The following is a 15,361-nucleotide window of genomic DNA, read 5'->3' as shown; positions in this document are numbered from 1 at the left end:
AGTTTTCAACTATAATCTCTTCAAATATTTTTTCAGTCCCTTTCTTTTTCTCTTCTTCTTCTGGAACCCCTATAATTCGAATGTTGGTGCGTTTAATGTTGTCCCAGAGGTCTCTGAGACTGTCCTCTGTTCTTTTCATTCTTTTTTTCTTTATTCTGCTCAGCAGTAGTTATTTCCAGTATTCTATCGTCCAGGTCACTTATCTGTTCTTCTGCCTCAGTTATTCTGCTATTGATCCCTTCTAGAGTATTTTAAATTTCATTTATTGTGTTGTTCATCATTGCTTGTTTCATCTTTAGTTCTTCTAGGTCCTTGTTAAATGTTTCTTGCATTTTCTCTATTCTCTTTCCAAGATTTTGGATCATCTTTACTATCATTATTCTGAATTCTTTTTCAGGTAGACTGCCTATTTCCTCTTCATTTGTTAGGTCTGGTGGGTTTTTATCTTGCTATTTCATCTGCTGTGTGTGTTTCTGTCTTCTAATTTTGCTTATCTTACTGTGTTTGGGGTCTCCTTTTTGCAGGCTACAGGTTCGTAGTTTCTGTTGTTTTTGGTGTCTGTCCCCAGTGGCTAAGGTTGGTTCAGTGGGTTGTGTAGGCTTCCTGGTGGAGGGGACTAGTGCCTGTGTTCTTGTGGATAAGGCTGGATCTTGTCTTTCTGGTGGGCAGGTCCACGTCTGGTGGTGTGTTTTGGGGTGTCTGTGGCCTTATTATGATTTTAGGCAGCCTCTCTGCTAAGGGGTGGTGTTGTGTTCCTGTCTTGCTAGTTGTTTGGCATAGGGTGTCCAGCACTGTAGCTTGCTGGTTGTTGAGTGAAGCTGGGTGTTTGTGTTGAGATGTAGATCTCTGGGAGATTTACACTGTTTGATATTACATGAAGCTGGGAGGTCTCTTGTGGACCAGTGTCCTGAAGTTGACTTTCCCACCTCAGAGCCACAGCACTGACTCCTGGCTGCAGCACCAAGAGCCTTTCATCCACATGGCTCAGAATAAAAGGGAGAAAAAGTAGAAAGAAAGAAAGAAAGAAAGAAAGAAAGAAAGAAAGAAAGAAAGAAAGAAAGAAAGAAAGAGGATAAAAGAAAAGAAATTAATGATGTTATTAAAATAAAAAATAATTATTAAGAAAAAAATTTTTTTAATTAAAAAGAAAAAAAAAAAGGACGGATAGAACCCTAGGACAAATGGTGAAAGCAAAGCTATACAGACAAAATCTCACATAGAAGCATACACATGCACACTCACAAAAAGAGGAAAAGGGGAAAAAATAATCTTGCTCTCAAAGTCTACCTCCTCAATTTGGATGATTCCTTGTCTATTCAGGTATTCCACAGATGCAGGGTACATCAAGTTGATTGTGGAGATTTAATCCGCTGCTCCTGAGGCTGCTGGGAGAGATTTCCCTTTCTCTTCTTTGTTCGCACAGCTCCTGGGGCTCGGCTTTGGATTTGGCCCCGCCTCTGCGTGTAGGTCGTGGGAGGGCGTCTGTTCTACGCTCATACAGGACAGGGTTAAAGGAGACGCTGATTCGGGGGCTCTGGCTCACTCAGGCCGGAGGGAGGGAGGGGCACGGAGTGCGGGGCGAGCCTGCGGCGGCAGGGGCCAGCGTGACGTTGCACCAGCGTGAGGCGCGCCGTGCGTTCTCCCGGTGAAGTTGTCCCTGGATCCCGGGACCCTGGCAGTGGCGGGCTGCACAAGCTCCCCAGAAGGTAGGTGTGGATAGTGACCTGTGCTCGCACACAGGCTTCTTGGTGGCGGCAGCAGCAGCCTTAGCGTCTCGTGCCCATCTCTGGGGTCCGCGCTGTTAGCCGCGGCTCGCGCCTGTCTCTGGAGCTCCTTTAAGCAGCGCTCTTAATCCCCTCTCCTCGCGCACCGGGAAACAAAGAGGGAAGAAAAAGTCTCTTGCCTCTTCGGCAGCTCCAGACCTTTTCCCGGACTCCCTCCTGGCTAGCTGTGGTGCACTAACCCCTTCAGGCTGTGTTCACGCCGCCAGTCCTCTCCCTGCGCTGCGGGTAAGCAGACAAGCCTCTCGGGCTGGCGAGTGCTGGTCGGCACCGATCCCCTTTGCGGGAATCTCTCCACTTTCCCTGTGGCTGCGCTCTTCTCCACGGCTCCGAAGCTTTCCCCCTCCGCCACTCGCAGTCTCTGCCCGCGAAGGGGCTTCCTAGTGTGTAGAAACCTTTCCTCCTTCACAGCTCCCTCCGACTGGTGCAGGTCCTGTCCCTATTCTTTTGTCTCTGTTTATTCTTTTTTCTTTTGCCCTACCCAGGTACGTGGGGAGTTTCTTGCCTTTGGGGAGGTCTGAGGGCTGCCAGCGTTCAGTAGGTGTTCTGTAGGAGTTGTTCCACGTGTAGATGTATTTCTGATGTATCTGTGGGGCGGAAGGTGATCTCCGTGTCTTACTCTTCTGCCATCTTCACTGCTGTCTCAAGGCAATAGTTTTGATGTTTTCTTCGATGTAGAGATAATAGAGCACCTACAATTTATTTTAAATGAGTTCATCATGAGAATAATCCTGTTGTATTAGCCATTATAGATTAGAGATAGCACTGCTCCCATAACCCTGGCTAAATGTTGTAGATCAGTAAAGTGCTTTGTGACTAATTGCTTAAAGTGCTTTTATTTTAAAGCATGGATTTGCAATTTATAAAGGAGTACTGTAATAGGAGTATTGCATACATGACCAAGAGAAGCAATTTATTCCACTACTAACTTCAACAACTATAAGTAGATAAGGCTCTCTCCACACGTGTCTTCAAAATAGCCCCTCAGCATAACCAGCCTAAGTCAGACAGGAACATGTACATAGGAGAGAAAAAATAGCATGGAAAGCATTTTGTAAGAACACTAGCCTTTCTCATTCCAGGTTAAGGGATAGATGATTATGTGAGATTGATTTCTATTTTGGCTGATTCTTAGACCTTAATTAATGTAGTTACCAACTAAACCCTCTAAGATTTGGTGACTAAAGCTGAATAAGACGGAAAAAACAATTAATTGTTTGGGAATTTGGTATCACCAAGTCAATTTAGTTTATGCATTTGTCAAACAATATGTATAGAATATCATCAGGGGCATCTAAAGCCTCCTAGAGTTTTGGATTATGCATGCCCCCAATATTTTATGAATCTTTTTTCTGTAGTAAGTATCTACTTGCTGAAAATTATGTATTCAACTTGATGAAGATTGTACATGGTTTTTGTCTCCAAGGGGAAAATGATGAACAAAGCCAAAGGAGACATACTTTCCTGATTCTTTCTTCTCTCATCTTCCCTAGATGGAAACTCATACCAAAAAAAATGTGCTCTCTCCACTGAAGAATTTGATCATAAACACTAAAAAATTAGTAATTTGTGATGTTTGCCATCTTAGAGTAGAAACAATTCATTGCTCTTGCTATGCATGAATATGCAAGGTAAACAATGTGTGCAGTTTGCGATCCCTAAGATCTAGAGTGATTGGTTGGCTATGGTATTACAGGATGGCTAGTCAGAAATCATTGAGACAAAAATGATGGTGGGGTTTTCACATTTACACCTTTTGATTTTTTTAAGCATAGATATTTACCTCAGTCATATATTTATGCTGGATTTTAAATTGAATAACTTCTCATTATTCCTGGAGTCAGAAATTTCTATTATTTCTTCTCCATGGTATGAGAACATGGCAAGAGAACATCTGGGTCCTTCTTGCAGTCCTTCACTTTGAAATCCTCCTGAGTATAGCCCTGTGTGGGTCTTGGGATTTGAGTCTTTCTTAGCCTGTCTTCTACTGCAGGTGTTACTACAGGAAGTAATAGTAAAAAGTGAGTTTTGTTTTGTAGGGAGGGCTGCTTACTATCAAACTACTCATTCTTCTCTGAAAAACTGAAGTTTGAATTTTAGTAGCTTGTCAGAACAGGAAGATTAAAAATGTCATGTTTTTCAACTTGAATCTTTGCAGTTGCATGTCTCCAGGCAACACAAAATGCATTCACTCTTTCAGATCCAATAGAAACTTGCCCCTGTGGGTCAGGGAGTTAATACTGGGCGACCAGACTATTCAGGTTAGTACATTGAGGTTGAAGGCTCAGTTCTGCTCCTTAGATGGTATGTGATCTCGGGCAATAGAAATTGTTGGCAGGATTAAATGATAAAATATAAGAAGCACCTGGCATAGTTCTCGGCACATGGTAACTATTTCCTTAATATTAACTACTGTTTTTGTAGTTGCTGCTAATATTATTAACAGTAATAAACTTTGCAATTTTTACTCATTAATCTGTATCTTTCTAACAGATAACTTATGATTTAATAAATCAATATGTAACAGCATATTCATGTTAAAATACATGTAGACAGATTATAATAAGAATTTGAAATTTAAAGTTGTTTATGTATTTTATCCTTTTTAAAGGTTTTGTGTAAAGACCTACAGTTTAAAATCTGATCACACCTTCTTCACGTCCATGTTTGGACCCATTTTAAAACACAAGAGCTCAGAACCTTATGGAAAATTGTAGGCCAGAGATTGTGGATAAGTAGGAAGATATATCATGTACATGCCTCATTGATTTTTCTTTCTGACATTATTAAAATTGAGCAATTTGAGAAATAATTTTCTGATAGTAGTAGCATTATGTTATAAAATCTCACATTGAAAGTAGAACTTTCAACTATTTTTAATTTTCCAATTGAGTAGAATTGGTGACAAAGCAGTAAAATCAAGAATTGATCTTTTTAGTAGTTACCTAGAGCCACTAAACATGGATGATACTCTATTCTACATGTATAGGAGAGTGAGAATTAATGGCTTATGTTTAGAACAGTAACCCTCAGGTTTTTTTTGCAGGATTATCTATCATTAAAACAAGTTCAATTATGTTCAGTATTCTCCATTTAGGCACAAAAGTAGGTTTACATATTGACATATTTAAACATTTTTACTGAAAGCAATTGAAATTTTTTTTTCTTAATCTAGCTTTAAATAGAAAACCCAATTAACTAGAATACTAAAAGCAAAGCCAAAGTGTTTCTATCATTTTACAATTTTTTTCCAAGTTTTAACTTTTAAAACTAGTTTAGATTACCTAAAATTAGTACTCTTCATGTATTTTTTTGCTTATAAAAGATAAAGAAAATGTGAATTTTTGCTGCACCTCTCAGATTCAATTTTCATCCCATCTTTTCCCTGATTGAGAAAGTAGAGAAGACCCATACTGCCTCTCATGTTAAATTGGTTCTAAGAGCCAAATCTTAAAATTTCCGCAACCGTTCTCACCACTCTTTACAGCAGACAGAGTATGACTTGAGTGGTCTTCATTTCACAACCCTAGACCTTCTTTCTCCATTGCTGCCCTCCCAACTTCCCTACCTTCAAAGACAATCAACGCCCTTACTTTCTCACCATCTCCCTGCCACCAGAGCCTGCTTAAAAAAGAAAAAAAAAGATCTGTGATTCAATCAGACAAATTCCATCTGAGAATAAGAGCATTTCAATAGGTGTGAGAGCTTTCCTCTAAAAGAATGACACTGAAGGAGAAACCATTACTTTAGTCAGTGGGCAGGAACTCTGAGTCAAGTTTTCGCAACTGGGCTTCACTTCTTCCTTGGCACATCTTTTTCTTTCCAATCTGCTGCCTTCACTTATATTCCATTCTGCTCTTCCATCTCACCTCCTCACTCCCCTCCTTAGGAGACTATTCCTATCCTCATGCCACCAAAACACATACATCCTATAGACCCAATTTTAGACTGAACTCTTTTAAGAAGACATCTCACTACCTCTCTTCATTGTTTAAACTCTAGTTTCTATGGAACTTTAAGATTTCTGGCTGTTTAATGTGCTATTTGCTCCCCAAGTGGAGTGAAATGTTACAGAATGGCAGATGAATATACATAGAGATCGTGCATTCATTTTCCACAGATCACCTCTGATCATCTCTGTGCAGGACTCACCACATCTTTAGGTGCTTAATACATGTGTATTGGGATTCATTCACATTGCTAATGTGAATCGGTGTGTTTTGTACTGCTTTAGTTGACCAAAAAATAATTCGCTATTTCTTGATGTGTATCTTATATAACACTTTATGAAATAAGGCATTACTTCCTCTAACTTTACAGGGTTGAAACTAGCACATTTGGAAAGAGGTGGAATTTTTCTTCAGCAGCCTCACCTCTTTTTTTCTTCTCATCTCTCTTGGTATTTAGTGTTCACTCCTTCCTTGGCTTACTGTTACCTTCATGCACACAGCAAAATTTATCCTCAGGCAGAAAATACACAACAGTTTCCTCTCAAGAGGCATTTAAATGAAGAGTATTTTCTCCTGATGTGAAGATTTCTTATTCCCAACCTACAAGGCAAATCATATTATACAGATGTCAACACACCATTTAGAATCAGAAGCTCCGATTTATCCCACAATACGTTTCTCCAGTAACTATAACTTTCAATCCTAGATCATCAATTCTTTCTAGTTATTGGCAACGTAAGCTACATAAATGGACCAAAAATAGAGCTGAATCAACCTAGACAGATCTGCCTGCATGAGGAAATACTGCTATACATAGCAAAGGTAACGTTTTTCTTATGAAGAAATGATAATGCAGTATAACTCAGAAATAGTATTTCTGCTGAAAGGACTACACAAACCAATTTTTGCCAAGTATTTTTCAAACACTGTTTGCTGCTTCTTCTAAGTATGGAAAATTAACTGGAGTATTTTTTAAGGGATAATATGGGGGTCTGTCTCCCACAGTCTCATGGTGCCTTGGAGTAGTCAGTCATTCCTTCTGACCATGTGTTCCTCATTTCTAAAGTGGAAATTATGGTGATAGTTTTACTACTCCATGCAGGGATTGTTGGGTCAGATAAGTGAGAAATGTATGAGGGCAAATATAAGCCATTAAATTAAATCAATTATTGTGTTTATAGAAGAAATTATCTTTTTGTTAATTATGAATTCTGCATGTTAGGAAAACACAACAAGCACATCAAATCTGTTATATCTTGGATATTACTATTTAGGACAAAACTAATCTTTGAAAAGAGAATAGATTTAAAGTCTGTGTAAAGAAAAATATTAGTAACTAATAGAATAAATGGCGTATAGATATGGCAGAAATGGTGAAGGTGGTATGCAAATAATTTTAGTTTGGGAAATGGTGAAGCTAGAGGGCAAGATTCTGGTTGGACTTTGTCAGAGAGATTCAGCCACTAGACAGACCTGAAACCTTGGTCAGATGACTCAACCTACATATCAGTTTCTACACTTTGCCGTGAAGATTCAGGTAATTAAGATAAGTGAAGCTCTTAAAATAGTGCCCGCCAGGCTTCACTGGTGGCGCAGCGGTTGGGAGTCTGCTTGCCGATGCAGAGGACACGGGTTTGTGCCCCGGTCCGGGAGGATCCCGCATGCTGCGGAGCGGCTGGGCCCATGAGCCTGCGCGTCTGGAGCCTGTGCTCCGCGGCGGGAGAGGCCACAACAGTGAGAGGCCCGCGTACAGCAAAAAAAAAATTAAATTAAATTAAATTTAAAAAATAGTGCCCGCCACCTAGCAGTTGTTCACAAAGTGTTATTACTGATATATTTTCTTTCTTTTTTTTTTAATTAATTAATTTATTTATATTTTTGGCTGTGTTGGGTCTTCGTTTCTGTGCGAGGGCTTTCTCTAGTTGTAGCAAGCGGGGGGCCACTCTTCATCACGGTGCGCGGGCCTCTCACTATCGCGGCCTCTCTTGTTGCAGAGCACAGGCTCCAGACGCACAGGCTCAGTAGTTGTGGCTCACGGGCCTAGTTGCTCCGCGGCATGTGGGATCCTCCCAGACCAGGGCTCGAACCCGTGTCCCCTGCATTAGCAGGCAGACTCTCAACCACTGCGCCACCAGGGAAGCCCCTGATATATTTTCAATTGTATAATAATTTATCCTAGCAGATTACTTTTTAAATACTAGTTCAACAAGACCCATAACTGGACAACTGGAGTCTCTAATACCCAGCTGATCATGTGCCTTACATTATTCCCTGCAAGTATTATTTATATCATCTACAAAGCTAACGTACTATGATTCTAATATAATAATAGTGAGCTCAAATTGCAGGCTAAGATTTAGATTAACTAAATTTAAAGGATTTCTGTTTATTTGTGTAGATCTGTCCCTCCTATGACCTCTATCCCCTCCTTGCACCCCTCTGATTTTACACTGTGTTTATAAAGCAAAAAACATATTTCCATCATTTTACAAATTACTTTTTTCAAATTTCAACATTTAGATGAACACCTAAAAGCTCTTTGAGATGAACAGAATTATTCAAGTTTCCTTCCTTTCACTGTCTGTTTCCTGGCTATCAACCAAGCTTCTATGCACCTGCTTTGAACAAACCCATTGCATTCATTCCTAAGGTGTAGCTTCCTATGTATGGGAACTTGCAAATCTCTTCAGTAAAATGAAATTCCTAGGTCACTTTATGGGTCTTGTTGAAATAATAGTGACTTAAATGCCAATAATTTTTACTTCAGGTTATCTATTTGTGATCTACACTGAAGGAAATCACTTGATTATTCTGGGCCTGTTTCTTACCCATAAAATAAAGTTAGACTAGATCAAAGATTTTAACCCAGGTTATATAGATAGAGCCTGTACACTTGGAGAGTGATTTTTTTTACTAATCTTTAACTAAAAATTAGGATTTCCTTCGTTTGCAGGCAAAAATACACAGAGTAACATTTGGGGTATTTGTGTTTGTCACCAATAGAAATCATCAATATCTTCATAACATATTTAAATTCATGGGGATACCTTGAAGTATTGTTTGATATTATTATTTCAAAATTATTCAGCTGATAGACCTGCAGCTAGACCTTGTTATTTAACTCATTGGTAAAGAAGCACATATATTACTGTATCACATGTTAAGGATTACTTAAAGATGTTGATAATTATATTTTAATAAAAATGAAGTCCCTTGTAATCCCATGTATTTCATTTCATTTATTTATGACTTTTACTTTAAGGAGGTCATACATTTCATCAAACTAAAAGAGGGGACTCTGATTCAAAAATGTTTGGAACCTTGGATTATAGGGATGCTTCTCAAGAAGGTCTTTTACACAGATCACTCTTGGGTCATGAAGATTATCTAACATGATCTGTAATGAATTCAAAAATGCAAATCAGTTCTTCTTTTCTGTCAGAATGATATATCAGAATGATATGGCTTTCTTTTTTTATGAAAGCCTAAGCGTTACTTTCAAGTAACCCTTCCAAGTAACCCTTTTTTATGAAAGCCTAAGGGTTACTTCCAAGTAATCCAAGTTAGTTGTAAAGGCTTCTACAACTAAAGATTTATTAACTAAAAGTAATGTGATTTGAATTTGAATTTGAAAATTCAGTATTTTCCTAAGCATTGTGGCTGCCATGCGATTGATTGCCAATGTTGTATACCTGCCCCTGAAAACACCTAGAATTTTACAGTTTCAAGGAATTTTTTTTTCCAGTGCTTCAAAAATCTTGTCTTGAATTGGTCATAGTTTTAAATTGCTACTTTTCTAATTGCATGTATGGAATTACTCTTGGATGTAGTCTACGTAACATTTAGGGATTTTTTTTTGTAATTGCTGCATTTTAACCATTTGCTATTTTGCTCCTCTTCCACTGTTTTGTTATTGGTGAGTTCTTTATCCACTAGAAGTAAGAGCATTCAATTATTGGTAAAGCTTTGTCCATTGTAAAAGATTCTCAAAACTTTTGAGAAACAGAGATTTGTTAATTACTTATATTCCTTTCTTTTTAATTCAATCTATTTTTTCCACTCTGTTCCGTTCTGTTCTATTCTAGTCTATTTTGTTCTGCTATAATCTAGTTATAAGTAACACGATATTAAATCAGAAGTATAAGCCAAGACTAGATGATAAATGTCAGAAACAAATTGACCTGGGAAGCAGAAATTTCACAGAAGATCCAAAAGTCAATAATAGAATGCCTATAACCTTCACCCAATTCAAACAATTGAAAGGGCCAGGTTGTTGATGGTTAGAATAGGATTTGTGAGGAAGATTTCTTTAATGAGTTCTCTGCTATTGAGAAAGATGTAGAAATGCTTCCCTCTTCACCTCAGATCAAAGGAAGATAGCTTCACCCTTGGAGAGCTTGAAGTTAGGGGGATATTGGGAATGGAATCTAGTTCTTACATGAGAGGTCTAAAAGGTTAGAAGGTGACAGATAAGCTGAAGGAGAGGAAGCTGTATAGGTTTCAGCCTTTTTCAAGTAATTGATAGGAATAAAGGCCTAGTGAATGTTCCATGTGAACCAAATGTAACCTACCTATATTTGTAAGCATGATAGGACCTCAGGAGACAGAAGCTGGAGACATACCAACAAATTTCCAGGGGCTGTGGACATTGTAAAGGAACCAGAGTTTCATATGTCCATACCAAGGTTGTGCAAAGTCTCCAGCCATGGTCTTGGCAAGAGGTCCCTGGAGAGCCCGTGAATGTGCTCACAGAATAGAGTCAGCTCTAAACACCTGCCTGGTCTAGTGAGTGCAAAGCCATCCTACAGTAGTACTAGTCATAGAGGAACTTTGCTGCTCTTCTTAGCCTCCTTCTCTCCCTTGCTCCAGCTCAGGAGTCCAAGGTAGCCAGTTGAGGGAGGGCAAACAAGAAATGAAAGAAACATCAATCATGCCCTCCCCCCATCACCACCCTTTCTAAGCTCTGCAACAAACCCAAGGTTGGGAAGAAGTTTTATCTTTGTTTTAAGATTGATTTGTATTATATGTGACCAGACCTAAGACACTGGCATTTTAATGTTATCACACGATGTTTTTATTACCTAAGAATGATTAGAAAAGTCCTGATACTCTCTGAAAGATTGAACTTGGGACAGAAGATAAGTTTCTCCCACTGCATATATTTTAAAGAGAAAGTAAGGGACAAAATAATTTTGCTTTGTGATAATACTCCCTAAGTTCTATATGTTCACTAATTGTATAATTATATAATTGTTGGAGAAATGATCTCAAAATCAATTGGTGCAAAGTTTAATTGTTAGTATATTTTCAATCACATTTCAGATGGAGAGAACATTCTATCATATATGACTGTTTTCTGAAATATCAAGTCATATAGTCATATATAGGCATCATAATTGACTCAAAAATTAATTTCTGCTCATTTTTTTATCTTTCTTATATAATAAGACTCTTTTATCTGTACATTTTGCTTTACGTTTCTATTTTTGATAGATTCTCTGCAACCTCTCTAGAAATGTTGGAACATTTTCCATGCTAATTTTTTTCAAGGTTTATATAGAAGCTGAGTGATTCTAAGATTATAAATCCCAATAGTTTGTTTTGGCAGATGATGTCTTATCTTAAACATTACATTCTCTTGTACTCATTTGTTTTAAATTCATAGCAACTAAGCAATGTGTGATAAAAGACACTGAACATCAGAGGGTTTGTTTAAAAGAATTTGTTTCAATTAAAAATATTTGGGGAAAACATGCATAATTTTTATGTTTGATTTAATGCATATTTAAACATGTTTCATCTGTTTCATTTCTGTATTCCCAGATTAATTTGCAACTTTACAAATTTGTATAACCACCAGAAGATGATTTGTTATACTCTATAAATCCACAAGCTGAAAAGAAAATGTTTGGTATCTTTGGAGAAATGTGCCACAGATCCATTGTAAAATCCAGTCTTCAACATTTTCCTAATTGCTTTAGTTTCCTGACCTTATTAGGTTTTTTCCCTCAGACCTATTTTGTTTTTGTTTATTTGTTATTTGTTTGCTTATTTTTTAGGTGAGCCTGATCTTCATAAGAATTCAGAAGATCTAGTAAGTGCCGAAGAAAAACATGCTGAGACACATTCATAGGTTTGAAACACCTTAAAGGCTTCTGTCATTTTAAACATGAGAGGTAATTTTATTTTTTAGATGAGAAATTTATTTCTGAAGTGGATGGTTTGTAAAATATCATTAGAAACAAAGTTATCTTACTTAAATGTCTTCCTGGATTCTTCTTTTAAATCTCTGTTTTCTGGAGCAAAACATTAACAGGTAAGCTTTAAATATTTAACTTTTAAATTTACCTTTTCAAAGGATTCTTGACTTATTCATCCATAAAAATTATATTTACTGAGGCCTTTTAGTCCTTTAAAAATAATAAGCTATATCCTATGGGGAGGTTTAATCCTAGTTTCTTCCACTATTCCATAAAAGAAATATGAATGTTTTATACCAATTTCCTTTTCTACATCATGTAGGAAATATGAATGTTTACACTGAGTGATAATAACAAAGCAAGTACATATTATGAAACAACATCAATATTTGCTAAAATCCGTGGACATTTGCATCAATGATTCCCTTTTTAAAAATTCAGCTTCTACAACCTAAGTGTCCATCAACAGATGAATGGATAAAGAAGATGTGGCACATATATACAATGGAATATAACTCAGCCATAAAAAGAAACGAAATTGAGTTATTTGTAGTGAGGTGGATGGACCTAGAGACTGTCATACAGAGTGAAGTAAGTCAGAAAGAGAAAAACAAATACCATATGCTAACACAAATATATGGAATCTTAAAAAAAAAAATGGTTCTGAAGAACCTAGGGGCAGGACAGGAATAAAGACGCAGACGTAGAGAATGGACTTGAGGATATGGGGAGGGGGAAGGCTAAGCTGGGACGAAGTGAGAGAGAGGCATGGACATATATACACTACCAAATGTAAAATAGATAGCTAGTGGGAAGCAGCTGCATAGCACAGGGAGATCAACTCCGTGCTTTGTGTCCACCTAGAGTGGCGGGATAGGGAGGGTGGGAGGGAGACCCAAGAGGGAGGAGATATGGGGATATATGTATATGTATAGCTGATTCACTTTGTTATACAGCAGAAGCTAATACACCATTGTAAAGCAGTTATACTCCAATAAAGATGTTTAAAAGAAAAATCAGCTTCTAGGGCTCACCTTTGATCTACCAAATTACCAACTCTGGGAGTGATGCCTTAGGAATCTGAATTTTTAATAATTCAGTCTACTGCTATTTCTGTACACTAAATTTGAGAACCACTGTCTTGGACCAACAGAGAAGGTGCAGGCAGTTAGAAGGAAGTTAAAAGGGAGGAATGTGTTTCTTATAGTAGAATATCTTAGTATCTCCTTAAAAAATATATAAAAATGAGTCCTGCTGTCTTGTACCTTGACGGTAGGGACAAGAGAAAATGCTGCAGGTACCACGTCAAGCCTTTGATATACTATCAGTAGCTCCTTAAATGTTGTTTTAGATATGACACAGTTAAAATGTGATTAGCTTTTAAGATGATTCATTTCTCAGTATTCTTGAGTTAGTTGTAAGACTCTTTAATTAATAATAATAGTTTCATTAATAGCAACTATCAGTGTCAGACACTGTGATGAACATCTCATACTTATTATCTCATTTAGTCCTATCAACAATTCCAGAGTTAGTGACTGTGATTACTATTTTACATAGGGATTGTAAATAGAAATCAAGCCACAAAGTTGATGGAAATTTTAAAAACCAGCTCTGTATTAAACAATTTAAAGATATTGTCTCATATTAGCTACAGCAATTTTTCTGCGTACCCTCCATCCAAACTTTAAAGATACATAAATACACACATATACGCATGCACTCACGCACGCACACACAGAAGAGACAGGAAGAATTCCAACTGATTTAAAGAATATCTATTATCTACTGATAAATCCCTTATTTTTACAAGCTATATGAAGTCCAACGTGAAATTGCCATTCAGTGATTGATGCCTATATATGACTAAAACATGATCTTCATTTTCATTTGGATTTTATTTCAGGATAATGAGAACAGCACTAAAATATCCTAAATCCTCAATTTTCCACAAACCTATATTCTCCTCTTTCAACACACACTTGGAAACAGGCCATTTTACGGACTCATATAAGAGAAGAACATAAATTCTGAACTAGTAATTCTAGCCAAATAAATACACTCAAAGTTGCTACCAGAGATTTGGGCCAGTGCTTCTGCCATTGCTCTTCCTCCACAATTTGGCCTTCTTCAATCAAGCCAGAGACGTTTTTAAGACAAAAGTTGGACAGTTTTAATTTTTCATCAGGTTGAACCCAGTTATTGCATAGGCAACTATGCAATATTTGTGCAGAAGATGAGGCATTTTAAAATTTTACTTTCTTGCTTTGTTTTATACAGAGTGCTATAACTACAGTAAATTTTTCAAGATGTTAAGTAAAAGGAAAGCAAAAACAAAATTATAGAAAAATATTTTTTGCAGCTCTGAGGCTATTTAGATTGTCCTTGTTATTTTATTTTATTATTTTTTTTTTTCTTTTTGCGGTATGCGGGCCTCTCACTGTTGTGGCCTCTCCCGTTGCGGAGCACAGGCTCCGGACGCGCAGGCCCAGCGGCCATGGCTCACGGGCCCAGCCGCTCCGCGGCATATGGGATCCTCCCAGACCGGGGCACGAACCCGCATCCCCCGCATCGGCAGGCAGACTCTCAACCACTGCGCCACCAGGGAGGCCCTGTCCTTGTTATTTTAAATACATGGGAACAAAGTGAGAGCCGGGGCTGCTCAGAAGCTGTGGTTGAAGTCCTATGACAACAATGGAGCATCAGAGCCCTGGCTCTGTGACCTGATGAACTCTTCATTGTAACTCTCAAGCTGGGAAACCACAGTGAAACCTGCCCCTGAAAGCAGTGGACCAGCCTGCATCCATCCCTGTGATTTCAAAGCACTAATGCATCACCTACATGGGTGTCATCACAATGCAAGTCACGCATTACCTACGATCCAAGATGACAAGAACCTCCAGCCATTGTTGGAGACAGACACTAGAACTGAGAATGGAATTTGCCTTCTGGGGTGTTGATCCCATCAGGATGTAACAAAATATATCACAGGCCAAGGGATAAGTGACAAGAAGTGTGTGTGTGTGCGTGTCTGTGTGTGTATTCAAAAATGTCTATGAAAATGGAATCCCACACTTTTCTGTACAGATAATGTTATTTGACGTGAGTTTATAATTTTACCACACAGAAACAAACTGCAACCCTTGGAGACTCTGCTTCCTTGTCATGTTTTGCCTGAGCATGTGCAGAGCCTTGCCTTTGCTCCAAACTGAAGAGCTACATTTATTTGTTATTAGCTGACAAGAAAGGTCAAGCACAAGTAGGTGTTGTAACTTTTCACTGTACAAACTCTTCAATGATTGTGAGACTAAGCAAATTTGTCTTTGTGAATGGTAGAATTGGGTGGAAAAAATTAAGAGTAGCCATCAAGTAAAGAATAAAGTGAAGGTGGGTTGTCCATCCTAATGAGTTTTCTGTTGCACATGCTTCT

At 38.0% G+C, this 15,361-nt stretch overlaps 1 protein-coding gene across 1 annotated transcript in view; it reads left to right on the top strand.

Moving 5' to 3' along the window:
* The window catches only part of PDE1A (phosphodiesterase 1A), a 351,645-nt gene extending 337,157 nt beyond the window's left edge, over positions 1–14,488 (top strand). Inside the window, exons 15-16 of the mRNA XM_082631382.1 lie at positions 11,791–11,907; positions 13,838–14,488. Coding sequence (XP_082487508.1) covers positions 11,791–11,864 — 74 coding nt within the window. The 3' untranslated portion in view covers positions 11,865–11,907; positions 13,838–14,488. The remainder of the gene's footprint in view (positions 1–11,790; positions 11,908–13,837) is intronic.
* Positions 14,489–15,361: the final 873 nt, after the last annotated feature.

Source organism: Mesoplodon mirus (assembly GCF_964341445.2).
Source record: "Mesoplodon mirus genome assembly, chromosome: 8".
Lineage (NCBI taxonomy): Eukaryota > Metazoa > Chordata > Mammalia > Artiodactyla > Ziphiidae > Mesoplodon > Mesoplodon mirus.
This window is presented reverse-complemented; position numbering and strand designations above follow the sequence as displayed.